This window comes from Rana temporaria, chromosome 12 (genome assembly GCF_905171775.1).
Source record: "Rana temporaria chromosome 12, aRanTem1.1, whole genome shotgun sequence".
Taxonomy (NCBI): Eukaryota; Metazoa; Chordata; class Amphibia; order Anura; family Ranidae; genus Rana; species Rana temporaria.
The window spans coordinates 124,437,781-124,451,850 of NC_053500.1; the positions used below are offsets into that span (position 1 = coordinate 124,437,781).

The 14,070-nt window shown below is 48.3% G+C and overlaps 1 protein-coding gene across 2 annotated transcripts in view; it reads right to left on the reverse strand.

Annotated features, from left to right (window-relative positions):
- Window positions 1-13,037: 13,037 nt before the first annotated feature.
- The window catches only part of MYL9 (myosin light chain 9), a 43,767-nt gene continuing 42,734 nt past the window's right edge, over window positions 13,038-14,070 (reverse strand). For both annotated transcript variants that reach the window (XM_040330528.1, XM_040330527.1), the window contains exon 4: window positions 13,038-13,681. In XM_040330528.1, coding sequence (XP_040186462.1) covers window positions 13,509-13,681 — 173 coding nt within the window. In that variant the 3' untranslated portion in view covers window positions 13,038-13,508. The remainder of the gene's footprint in view (window positions 13,682-14,070) is intronic.

Below are 14,070 nucleotides of genomic sequence, written 5' to 3' on the forward strand. Positions count from 1 at the left end.
GGGCCCTGCTGTTAAATATTAGATCAAGAATTGTAATTACATGCCCCTGTTGAACAGGGGCTGAAAATTTGGGCCTTTGTTGGTGGTGGTGCTGGTGCTGGTGCCACAACAATGCAACCCCTCACAGATACTCTAGTTGGAGCGCAGGAATGAGCCCGCTGCAAAGTATTGCATCAAAAATTGTAATTACATGCCCCTGTTAAACAGGGGCAGAAAAATTGGGTCTTAGGCCTAGTACACACGAGAGGATCGATCCGCGGTCCGGAGGTCCGTTTCCGCGGATAAATCCTCTGGCGGATTTTGATCTCATGGTTGTACTAACCATGAGATCAAAATCCCCGCGGAATTCCCTCCGCGGTGACATGACGCGGCGACATGCGGGACGCTGTGATATAAGGACTTCCACGCATGCGTCGAATCATTACGACGCATGCAAGGGATGGATTCGGACGGATTGATCCGGTGAGTCTGTACAGACCAGCGGATCAATCCGTTGGACTGGATTCCAGCGGATCGATTTCTTAGCATGTCAAGAAATTTTGATCCGCTGGAAATCCATCCCCGGGGAAAAAAATCAGCGGAAAAATATCCGCTGGATCGTACACACCAGGGGATCTATCCGCTGAAATCGGTCCGCGGATCAATTCCAGCGGATCGATCCTCTCGTGCCTTAGGCACTGGTGCCAAAACACTGCAACCCCTCACAGATACTCTAGTTGGAGTGCAGGAATGAGCTTGCTGCAAAGTATTGCATCAAAAATCTTAATTACACGTCCCTGTTAAACAGGGGCAGAAAAATTGGGTCTTAGGCACTGGTGCTGGTGCCACAACACTGCAACCCCTCACAGATACTCTAGTTGGAGGGCAGGAATGAGCCCGCTGCAAAGTATTGCATCAAAAATTGTAATTACACGCTCCTGTTAAACAGGGGCAGAAAAATTGGGTCTTAGGCACTGGTGCTGGTGCCACAACACTGCAACCCCTCACAGACACTCTAGTTGGAGGGCAGGAATGAGCCCGCTGCAAAGTATTGCATCAAAAATTGTAATTACACGCTCCTGTTAAACAGGGGCAGAAAAATTGGGCCTTAGCCACTGGTGGCGGTGCCCAGAACCAAAAATGTTCTTAAAAGCTATCTGCATGATCATTGAGGAGGAAAAGGATAGTCACTCAGCATAACAGGATAGTCACTCAGCAAAGCCACCCTGGCTTTGGCCAATTATGGCTCTCCGTTTTTTGCACGCTGTGATTGGCCAAGAATGCGGATCATAGTGCATGCTTGGCCAATCATCAGCCAGCAATGCATTGCGATGCCGCAGTGAAATATGGGCCGTGACGCGCCACTCGAATTTGGTGCGAATGGCCCGTAACGTTCGTATTTCGACGAACGGTCGAACATGGGTTTGACTCGAACACAAAGCTCATCCCTAGTGCTAACAGGCAGTTTTTTTTATGACAAAAGAATCCCTGCCTGAGTCGTGATTTCGAATGCATGGCACCTGACCTGTGCCATAGTGATGTGACGCCCGTGCACACGTGCAGGAGTGACATCAACATGGCTTAGTTATTCAATAGGCCGAACAGACAGAGCCTAGAAGGAAGATGACTTTTTAGCCCTGGAGGGCTTTCTTTGACAAACAGGTCTGTCATTATGTGCTAGTATGTGGTGCATACTGTCAGGGAGCCAACCTGAAATTGTTAAACAAGATGCCAATAGACAGGTGTAGTCAAACAGACAATTGACAGTTGCATTTTATTTTAGTTGCCTTTGAATAATCCCTGATTGAATTAACACCTCAATAGGTAACCCCTTTTAGCAGCCAACAATGCCTTCTATTACACTTCAAACCTTTTGTCTCACTGCTAGAGTTTGTACTGAAAAAACATGATTCTTATACATCATTGTTCCTAGAGGGGATACACCAATCTTTAGCCTAATTATCTTACATGGGCGACATTGCAAAAGGAGTGTCAAAAAACCCTTAATTTTTAGACCCCTTTCACACTGAGGCAGTTTTCAGGCATTTTAGCACTAGAAAGTTAAGCGACTGAAAACTGCCTCCCATGCCGTCCGATCTGAAAGCCTGAGTCCTTTTACACTGGGGCAGTGTGCTTCCGAAGCGTCTGAAAAGCAATTTGGAAGCACCGCCACACAGGCGTTTTTAACCCCTTCTTCGGCCGCTAGCAGGGGTTAAAAGCCCCCTGCTAGCAGTCAAAAAGCACCGCTTAAACAGTGCTGAAGTGTCGCTAAAACGAGCAATGATGTGACTCCCGTGCACATGTGTGGGAGTAACTTCATCGATGTCTGACAAATTAAGAGGCTGAATAGACAGAGACGATTTTTAAAGCGGGAGTTCACCCGAATTTTTTTTTTTTAAATTAGATTCATGCTCATTTTGTCAAGGGGAATCGGGTAGTTTTTTTAAAAACGAAGCAGTACTTACCGTTTTAGAGAGCGATCCTCTCCGCCGCTTCCGGGTATGGTCTTCGGGAATGGGCGTTCCTATTAGATTGACAGTCTTCCGACAGGCTTCCGACGGTCGCATACTTCGCGTCACGAGTAGCCGAAAGAAGCCGAACGTCAGTGCGGCTCTATACGGCGCCTGCGCACTGACGTTCGGCTACTTTCGGAAAATCGTGACGCGATAGATGCGACCGTCAGAAGCCTGTCGGAAGACTGTCAATCAAATAGGAACGCCCAGTCCCGCAGCCCATACCCGGAAGCGGAGGAGAAGATCGCTCTCTAAAACGGTAAGTACTGCTTCGTTTTAAAAAAAACTACCTGATTCCCCTTGACAAAATGAGCATCAATCTAATGTTAAAAATTACCATTCCAGGGTGAACCTCCACTTTAAGCCAAGTTTACAACCAATTTAATCACTAGGTTCAGAAGGCTTACACTCGTGAGTCTTTAGGGAACTTCAATTATAGGCAATCTGCTGTTTCAAAATTTTAATGACACCTTACTGATTGGAACGGTACCAACTGATTGTCATAGAGCAAATGTGGTTACCAATTTCAAAGAAAGGATTGAGATGTATACCAGCAAACTACAGACAAGTCAGCCTAACATCAATAGTATGTAAAATGTTTGAGGAAATGATAAGGGACTATTTGCACAAATTTTCCTGTGATAAAGGTATCATAAGTGACAACCGGCATGGATTTATGATTGTCATTGGCATTCTTGTCAGACCAACATGTTATTGTTCTATGAGGAAGTAAGTTAGAAACCGGATGGTGGAAGTCCAGTGGATAAAGTTTATCTAGATTTAGCTTAGACATTTGATTCTAAACCTCATAAACATTTATTCTATAAATACAATCTGTTGAAGGTAATGAAATTGTATGTATATGTAGAGGAAACTGGTTAAATGAATGCGGCCAAAGAGTAATGATAAATGAACCATTCTCTGAATGGTCTAAGGTTGAGCTGTTCAATTTGTTGATGTAGCACCCTGATGTTTAGGCAGGGCTGTTATTAAAATTTGTTGCCATGTGATAGTTGCCTTGGCCAATTGTTAGGAGATCAATTGATTTCCCCCTAATTCTGCAATTGCTGAACTTCTCTCTTCTGTCACTAGGTGGCTGGGTATCTGGTGACATTGGAAAAGACAAGGGCATAGCAAGGACAGATTATGAATGAATGTGTTGTCTCAGCCAATGGGCAGGGATTTTCTTGGATCCCTTGGCCTGCTGGGAGAACCTTTTTATTTTGGTGGAGTCAGGTGATCAGGTTCTGTGCCAGCTGGTTGGCTGTCTGGGTGAACATGTGTCATGTTGCCCCAGGCTTAGGGTTGCCACCTCATCCCTTTAAACCCGAACACATATTAATTACACAGGTTCTGTGGCTGATTAAGGTTGTAATTAAACTCACTTGTTGCCTTTCCTGCATTAAATTAGCCTCAGAACCTGTGTAATTCATATGTGTTCGGGTTTAAAGGGATGAGGTGGCAACCCTACCCAGGCTGCTAGGCTGTAAGCCTTAGGCCTGTCCTGGGGACATCTGGCTGTTAGGCCTATCCAGAAGCAGGAGGGCAGCATTGGGTTGGGACTGTGGGCTTGTAGTCCAACCAGAAGTAATGGTTCCACCGGCCGGGGGAACCAGTGGCAGTCGGAGGTAGAAGGGAAGCTATCACCAATAACGGACCATCCACCTTGCTACCGGAGACCACAGTGAGCAAGCTGAGGCCAGTACCAGAGCAGACTTCTCGCCAGCTGGGGGCTGTAAAGAAGTGGGAAAACTTCAGCAAGTGCCAAGTCAGGGACCCAGTGCGCATGTGCCGGTTTACCTGCTCCTAAACTTGAATGCCGGATTCCTAAGGATACCATAGGGAGAGGCTGCAAGAGCATATACTAAGCACAAAACCCTTACACAATGGCATGCTGCATACGGGTGACAGGCTAGTGGCACACTGCATCCGGTGGCAGGCTAGTAGTGACACGCTGCATCTAGTGATAGGCTAGTAGCGACACGCTGCATCAGGTGTCAGGCTAGTGGTATGCTGCATCCGGTGGCAGGCTATTAGTGATTAGCTGCATCTGGTGACAGGCTAGTAGTGATACGCTGAATCTGGTGACAGGCTAGTATTGACATGCTGCATCTGGTGACAGGCTAGTGGCAGGCTGCATCTGGTGACTGTGGTGGCAGGCTGCATCTGGTGACAGGCTTGTGGCAAGCTGCATCTGGTGACTGTGGTGGCAGGCTTCATCTGGTGGCATGCTAGTGATATGCTGAATCAGGTGACAGGCTAGTGGCAGGCTGCTTTTGGTGACTGTGGTGGCAGGCTGCATCTGGTGACAGGCTAGTGGCAAGCTGCATCTGGTGACTGTGGTGGCAGGCTGCATCTGGTGACAGGCTAGTGATATGCTGCATCTGGTGACAGGCTAGTGGCAGGCTGTATCTGATGACAGGCTAGTGGCAGGCTGCATCTGGTGATTGTGGTGGCAGGCTGCATCTGGTGACAGGCCAGTTATATGCTGCATCTGGTGATAGGCTAGTGGCAGTCTACATCTGGTGACAGGCTAGTGGTGGTATGCTGCATCTGGTGACAGGCTAGTGGCAGACTGCATCTGGTGACAGGTTAGTGTTGTCATGCTGCATCTGGTGACAAGCTAGTGATACGCTGCATCTGGTGACAGGCTAGTAGTGATATGCTGCATCTGGTGACAGGCTAGTGGTGGCACACTGAATCTGGTGACAGGCTAGTGGCAGGCTGCATCTGGTGACAGGCTAGTAATATGCTGCATCTGGTGGCAGGCTAGTGACATGCTGCATCTGGTGACAAGATGGTGACATGCTGCATCTGGTGACAGGCTAGTGGTGGCAGGCTGCATCTGGTGGCAGGCTAGTGACACGTTGCATCTGGTGGCTGTGGAGCAGGCTAGTGGCACACTGCATTTGGTGGCTGTGGTGGAACACTGCATCTGGTGGCTGTGGTGGCTGCCTCTGGTGGCTGTAGTGGTAGACTAGTGGCACGCTGCATCTGGTGGCTGTGGGGGCAGGCTAATGGCCGGCTGCCTCTGATGGCTGTGGCTGTTGTAGTAGGCTAGTGATACGCTGCATCCGGTGGCAGGCTATTAGTGACTAGCTGCATCTGGTGACAGGCTAGTAGTGATAGGCTGAATCTGGTGACAGGCTAGTAGTGACATGCTGCATCTGGTGATAAGCTAGTGGCAGGCTACATCTGGTGACTGTGGTGGCAGGCTGCATCTGGTGACAGGCTAGTGATATGCTGCATCTGGTGACAGGCTAGTGGCAGGCTGCATCTGGTGACAGGCTAGTGGCAGGCGGCATCTGGTGACTGTGGTGACAGGCTGCATCTGGTGACAGGCTGGTGGCATGCTGAATCTGGTGACTGTGGTGGCAGGCTGCATTTGGTGACAGGCTAGTGATATGCTGCGTCTGGTGATAGGCTAGTGGCAGTCTGCATCTGGTGACAGGCTAGTGGCAGGCGGCATCTGGTGACTGTGGTGACAGGCTGCATCTGGTGACAGGCTGGTGGCATGCTGCATTTGGTGACTGTGGTGGCAGGCTGCATCTGATGACAAGCTAGTGATACGCTGCATCTGGTGACAGGCTAGTAGTGACATGCTGCATCTGGTGACAGGCTAGTGGTGGCACACTGCATCTGGTGACAGGCTAGTGGCAGGCTGCATCTGGTGACAGGCTAGTGATATGCTGCATCTGGTGGCAGGCTAGTGACATGCTGCATCTAGTGACAGGCTAGTGGTGACAGGCTAATGGTGGCAGGCTGCATCTGGTGGCAGGCTAGTGACACGTAGCGTTTGGTGGTAGGCTTGTGGCATACTGCATTTGGTGGCTGTGGTGGAACACTGCATCTGGTGGCTGTGGTGGCTGCCTCTGGTGGCTGTGTTGGCAGACTAGTGGCTCACTGCATCTGGTGGCTGTGGGGGTAGGCCAATTGCCAGCTGCCTCTGATGGCTGTGGTGGCAGCCCGCCTCTTGTGGCTGTGGTGGCAGGCTGCCTCTGGTGGCTATGGCTGTGGTGGCAGGCTAGTGCCAGGCTGCCTCTAGTGGCTGTGGTGGCAGGATAGTGGCATGCTGCATCTGGTAGCTGTGGTGGCAAGCTAGTGGCACACTGCCTCTGGTTACTGCGGTGCCTCTAGTGGCAGGCTGCATCTGGTGGCTGTGGTGGCAAGCTGCTTCTGATGACACTGACAGGCTAGTGATATGCTGCATCTGGTAAAAGACTAGTGGCAGGTTGCATCTGGTGACAGGCTAGTGGTGGTATGCTGCATCTGGTGACAGGCTAGCGGCAGGCTACATCTGGTGACAGGTTAGTGATGGCATGCTGCATCTGGTGACTGTGGTGGCAGGCTGCACCTGGTGACAGGCTAGTGATACACTGCATCTGGTGACAGGCTAGTAGTGATATGCTGCATCTGGTGACAGGCTAGTGGTGGCATGCTGCATTTGGTGATAGGCTAGTGGCAAGCTGCATCTGGTAAACTGTGTTGGCAGGCTGCATCTGGTGACAGGTTAGTGGTGGCATGCTGCATCTGGTGACTGTGGTGGCAGGCTGCACCTGGTGACAGGCTAGTGATACACTGCATCTGGTGACAGGTTAGTGGTGGCATGCTGCATCTGGTGACTGTGGTGGCAGGCTGCACCTGGTGACAGGCTAGTGATACACTGCATCTGGTGACAGGCTAGTAGTGATATGCTGCATCTGGTGACAGGCTAGTGGTGGCATGCTGCATTTGGTGATAGGCTAGTGGCAAGCTGCATCTGGTAAACTGTGTTGGCAGGCTGCATCTGGTGACAGGTTAGTGGTGGCATGCTGCATCTGGTGACTGTGGTGGCAGGCTGCACCTGGTGACAGGCTAGTGATACACTGCATCTGGTGACAGGTTAGTGGTGGCATGCTGCATCTGGTGACTGTGGTGGCAGGCTGCACCTGGTGACAGGCTAGTGATACACTGCATCTGGTGACAGGCTAGTAGTGGAATGCTGCATCTGGTGACAGGCTAGTGGTGGCACGCTGCATCTGGTGATAGGCTAGTGGCAAGCTGCATCTGGTAAACTGTGTTGGCAGGCTGCATCTGGTGACAGGCTAGTCATATGCCTCTGATGGCTGTGGTGGCAGGCCACTTTTGGTGGCTATGGCTGTGGTGGCAGGCTAGTGGCACAATGCATCTAGTAGCTGTGGTGGCAGGCTAGGGGCAAGCTGCATTTGGTGGCTGTGGTTGCAGCTTAGTGGCACGCTGCATTTGGTGGCTGTTGTGGCAGACTAGTGGCACACTGCATCTGGTAACTGTGGGGGCAGGCTAATGGCTGTCTGCCTCTGATGGCAGGCTAGTGGCACGCTGCATCTGGTGGCAGGCTGCCTCTAGTGGCTCTGGTGAAATGCTAGTGGCAGTCTGCATCTGGTGGCTGTGGTGGCAGGCTGTAGTGGCAAGTGACAAGCTGCATCTCGTGGCAAGAAATCAAGCTGAGGACTCCCACTGATTCTGTGTTATGGCGAGTTAAACTATTTCATTCTATATTACAATGTAATAATATAAATAATTGGCTTCAATTATCCTGACACCATATCAATCACAGTATCAGGATGACTGAAATGCAAACAATATCACCACCATCACAACAATCCGGACCAGAAGCAGCTATTATTAGGCAAATGTTCCTATGTTTAATAGTTTACTATTGTTGCCCAAAGCTTCTGTGTGTAAAAAGACTGCTGACAGGACTATATCTGTGTGATGGCTGCATTCATTAAATTTTCTAGGAATCTGCTGCCCTCTGCTGTCTATATTTGTAAATAAATGTGCTGCTGCTGCCTTATATCATATATACTTAGGCCCGGATTCTCAGTGGAGATACGCCGTCGTATCTCTACGTTGTGCCGTCGTATCTATGCGCCTGATTCGTACGCATAGATATCTATTAGATCCGACAGGCGTAAGATCGTAACGCCGTTGGATCGTAACTGCATATTTATGCTGGCCGCTAGGGGCGTGTACACGGATTTACGCTTTGAAATATGTAAATCAGCTAGATACGCGAATTCACAAATGTACGCCCGGCCGACGCAGTAAAGTTACGCCGTTTACGTTAGGCTTTTCCCGGCGTATAGTTACCCCTGCTATATTGTGGCGTAAGTGCGGCGTACCAATGTTAAGTAAGGTTGTCGTTCCCGCGACGAAATTTGAAAATTTTACGTCGTTTGCGTAACTCGTCCGTGAATGGGGCTGGACGTAATTTACGTTCACGTCAAAACCAATACGTCCTTGCGGCGTATTAGGAGCAATGCACACTGGGAGATTTCCACGGACGGCGCATGCGCCGTTCGTGAAAAACATCAATCACGTTGGGTCACAGAACATTTACATAAAAACACGCTCCCCTGTTCCAAATTTGAATTAGGCGGGCTTACGCCGGCCGATTTACGCTACGCCGCCGCAACTTACGGAGCAAGTGCTTTGAGAATACAGCACTTGCCCGTCTAAGTTGCGGAGGCGTAACGTAAATCGGATACGTTACGCCGCCGCAAAGATACGCCGCTGGACGAGAATCTGGCTCTTACTTTTTATTCATACCACATATTCATTTTTTTTTGTGTTATATTTAACATGATTTGTTTCTGCTTTATATTTATTTTACACAATCGCAATATTACTTTATAGTTTACTATTGTTGCCCAAAGCTTCTGAGTGTAAAAAGACTGGAGTAGATGTAGATCTGGAATAGTGCATGTGAGAAGCCAACAAAGGCCCTCTGTTGGCATCTCACATGCACTATTCCAGATAGTTAGGTCTGTGCATGTGTAGTGGTCGCATGTCTGTATGTTAGTAGGTGTTTATTTTATTACAGGTACTTACAGTATATAGCTATCAATTTACGCAGCGCTTTACATACAAATTGTACATTCACATCAGTCCCTGCGCTCAAGGAGCTTACAATCCAAGGCAGGCATGTCCAAAGTCCGGCCCGTGGGCCAAATGCGGCCCCCCTGTTGATTTAATATGGCTCCCCTGGGGGCCACAAAAGATATATAATGTATTTATCGGCGCTGCCTTGGAGGGGACAGGGAGGGGGCAGGACGAGCGCCATCAGATTACATGAAGAGAATCTCCTGTTTACTCAGCAGTGTCTGTATTGGAAGTCCCGTCTCCTGGGATGCCATTGGACGACTGTTCTGTCTATCATAAGAGGCGGGACTTTGTATTAAAGAGACCACAGTGTAAACAAGAGATTCTCCTGTTTGTCTGCCCTCCAAGGCTGCAGATAGGCACCGATCAGGCTGCACTGATGGCAATGGTAAGGCTGCATTCATGGCACATGTGAAGCTGCATTGGTTGCAATGGTGAGGCTGCATTGGTTGCAATGGTAAGACAGCATTCATGGCAATGGTAAGGCTGCATTCATGGCAATGGTATATACGGTATATCCAAATAACAAGCGCATCCTTAGTCCTAAGCAGTGCTCTGGGATTCATTGGGGCAACAAAATAAATATATACAGTATATCCAAATAACACGCCCAAGCTCATCTCTTCACCACACACAGCCACAAAGGCAAGGGAATTCTTGTTGGGCAGTGTATTGGTGCTCAGACGAACACACTTAGACCAAATTTTAATGGTTCAAAGAATGTCAGGCAAAATAGTCGGCCCTCACGCATGTTCACTTCATCAAATCTGGCCCTCTTTGAAAAAAGTTTGGACACCCCTGATCTAAGGTCTCCAACTCCCATTTGTACATACTGTACAGATGCTGAGGCCAATTTAGACAGGATCCAATTAACCTACCAGCATGTTATAGACAAAGTCGAGCTGGCCAAAGATGGATAGAGGTGATAGTCAGTCCCCAATAGTATGCACACAACAAAAAAGCATGTCTTTTGAGTGTGGGGGGGGAAACCCGAGTACCGGAAGGAAACCCATGCAGACTCCAGGCAGGTAGTGTCGCAGTTGGGATTTGAACCAGCGACGATAGTGCTAATAAGCGGACATGCTAACCACTTATCCACTGTGCTGCCCAGGTAATGACTGCATCTATTTTCCAAGATTCTGCATGGTTTTATCTTAGGCCCCTTTCACACGGGGCAGGGGATATGCGGCGGTGGTATAGCGGCGCGGTTTTTAGCGCCGCTATACCGTCGTATTTACCACGATATTCAGCCGCTACCGGTGCGGTTTTAAACACCCCGCTCCTATACCGCTCCAAAGATGCGGCTAGCAGGACTTTTGGAGCGGTCCTGCTAACGCGCCGCTTCAGTGTGAAAGTCTTCATGCTTTCACACTGAAGACTGCAGGGCACGATTTTTTCAGGCGGTATAACAGCCCTAATTTTAGCACTGGACCCCCTGAAAAATGTGTCAGTGTGAAAGGGGTCTCAATGGAGTTGTTTGGAAGCTGTATGTATTACTGTAAATGCTCACCAGATATGAGTACATACTTTAGACTAATATATAAAGCCATATTTTTTTATATTTTATTGCAGCGGAGTTCATATGCAGCTCCAGTTATTTTATTTAACCATGTTCCTTCTGGTCTGGGGTTCTGTAGATAGTGTTTACTCAGGGCTCAGTAACCAGTCTAGGCATCTGACAGCCCATAGGTAGTTAAAGGTCCGTCTGCAGGGCAGTTTATAAACTAAGAGGGACTAAGAAGCAGAGTAGATAGACTGACTCTGACTTCCAGTGTCACTGAAAAGCTGCATTCCAGGCTGGTTGGACAACAGTTGGAGGATCTCCCCATCATTGCAGATTCTGTCTTCAGGTCTTCGACACCAAGACAGACACTGCATTGTGATCATCATTAGGGGCCCTTGCACAGTGTGCGGGGACCGCCCTGTCATCCGCCGGCTCAGCGGGGATCAACGGAGCGATCCCCACTGAGCATACGGAGGCGGATCATTACTGATCCGCCCCGTGTAAAAGGGGCCTTAATCCGTAGGGTTTAAAATTGAGTTAGCACACCCTTTTCAGCTATAACAGCTTCAACTCTTCTGGGCAGGCTGTCCACAACGTTTTGGGAGAGTGTCTATGGGAACGTTTGATCATTCTTCCAGAAGCGCATTTGTGAGGTCAGGCACTGATGTGGACAAGAAGGCCTGGCTCACATTCTCCACTCGATTTCATCCCAAAGGTGTTGACACACTCCACATGTCATCAGTACTGCATATTAGTGCCACTATCTATAACATGACATTATTGGTACAATAAAAGTATCGGTACTTGTACTTGATCTTAAAAAAGTGGTATCAGTGCAACCCTAGTTGAAATCGTTACACCAGGGAAGTGCCCATGACCCCAGGGATTCTAGAAATATCTCAAAGTAAGCTGGACTGTGGTGGACCTTATAGAGGTCTAAACATCTGTTTGAATTACACATGAATGGTCACTCCTATCAGTGGGAGTTCTCGCAGTCACACTGAGCACATCCAGCTCCTGCCCTTCGTTGTTTGGTGCCTTGTTATCTCAGAGCTTACTATCTGTCCTACCGTGTAACAACTACAGTGCAGTCCAACTCCATCCCTGCCAGGTCCCCCTCATGGTTCATTGGTGATCGGCTCATGCAAATGAGTATCAGTTTTCCATGCCTATTTTTTGTACTTACATGGATGTTCTATTCCATGCAATAGGTTTATCAATGTTAAAATTGTATTATTATACTAATGTCTAAATATGTTCATTTTATAGACGTATGTATGCTTTAGATGACACTCGGCCTATGAAGAAGGACCTAGGGGTCTGAAACATGTCAGGCGTCTTCTCCTACAGCTACGTGCAATCAGAGGCGGCTCTTTAATTAGGCAGTCGCCTAAAGCCTCGCACTCACAGGGGCTTCGCGCCCGCCTAACATACCGAATGCATTACCCCAGTTTTGAGGGACAGGGGACCTTAACGCTGCTGTGCTCAGGCAGAGTTAAGAGCCCTGATTTGGGAGCGGGGCCGTCAACGTCCCTAACAACCAATAAATATCGGTGACACCACCCCTTGTGATGTCAATGACTCAGCATGCCCTCAGTCAATGACGTCACAAGGGGGCGGGTTCACCAGGTGACATCACCGGGTGGCCCCAGGCAGTTAGTTATTAAAGAGCAGGATCTGGGGACCGCCTTGTTAAAGGGGGCTTCCAGATTCCAATAAGCCCCATGTCCGCAAACCCCCACAACCACCGGCCAGGGTTCGTGGGGAAGAGGCTCTTGTCCTTGAATTATTTTTCCCCATCATGGGCGTGAGTGGGGCCCCATACCAAGTTTTGCCTAAGGCTTCACAAAGCCTACAGCCGCCTGTGCGTGCACTAGCCCTTCATACCAGAGGGCATTTACATTCATGCCTGTATTTTTGTACTGAAATTGATCTTACTTTTTTCTACTGTACTGTATAGATTATCAAATGTTTCTAATAAACAATACTTTTTAAATACTCACCTGGTCTGTCCTAAAAATCCCGAGGGGTTATGCTGTGCCTATAAGCACCAGGTTTGTTTTTTCGTTCATTGGATTGGCCATACACACACTGTCAATCTTCTATCTTGAAATACACATGAATAGACACACATGTTCTCATGTTAATAAATCAGTTTTCTTTATTCTGTTATATATTAATAAGACTTCTTCATATCTAAGTGACTGATGTAATATCACTGGGCAGTGGTCTCGTTAAAGTCACAATTTTCTACAAGCACTTTCCTAATGGAGCCTCTGTGGGAAGTACCTGTGGACACCTACAGAGGCCTTGCCTTAATATATAATTAGAGATGACAGTTCTGATTGTCACATTCAGGACCAACCATGGACCATTCCAATTACCCGATTTGTTCCTGAAGACTGCCCAAATGATCTCTTCTATGGTGGAATTAAATGTGGTCTCAAATGTGGATCTTCTCCCTACAGGACCTCTCACAGAGGGTAGCCGATGGCTGCAGAAAGGGAAGGAAGGGTGCTGCTGAGGTAAAAAGGACACAAACTTCCCTAACTGCAGAAAAAAGGCTCCTCCATCTTTACAGTAATCTTTGTATTTCTTCTTTGGTCATCTTAGTCATCTTTGTCTTTGGCTCCGTGTTTCAGAATGCGGGTGAACTCCACATAGTTGAAGTTGCCTTTTTTGTCAATCGGTGCTTCTCTGTACATCTCATCCACTTCCTCATCTGTAAAACGATCACCCATCGTGGTAAGGAGCTCACGTAAATGGTCCTCGTGGATGAAACCTGAAGAGAAAAGTGGGGAAAAGGTTGAGCAGCTCAAGTGGTGAAGATCCTCATACAAGGACTGAAGTGTAGAGTGTGCTTTGTTCTTAGCTCTTAAGCCAGCCATAGACTGTTCGAATCTCGGCCGGCCGATTTGAACCATGTATGGCCAGGCTGAATGTACCCAAGTTGATCGATCAACTTGGGTACAACCAGACTGTCAGATTTTACATGCGACTATTGCTATTGGCTATTATAGCCAATAGCAGTAATCACTGTGTTCTCATGGCGAGATGGATTTCCCCATTCACACTGATTATGTTGATGGGAGAATCAAGCTACAGGCATACCCCGCTTTACGGACACTCACTTTACGTACACTCGCGAGTACGGACATGCCCGAGAGTGTA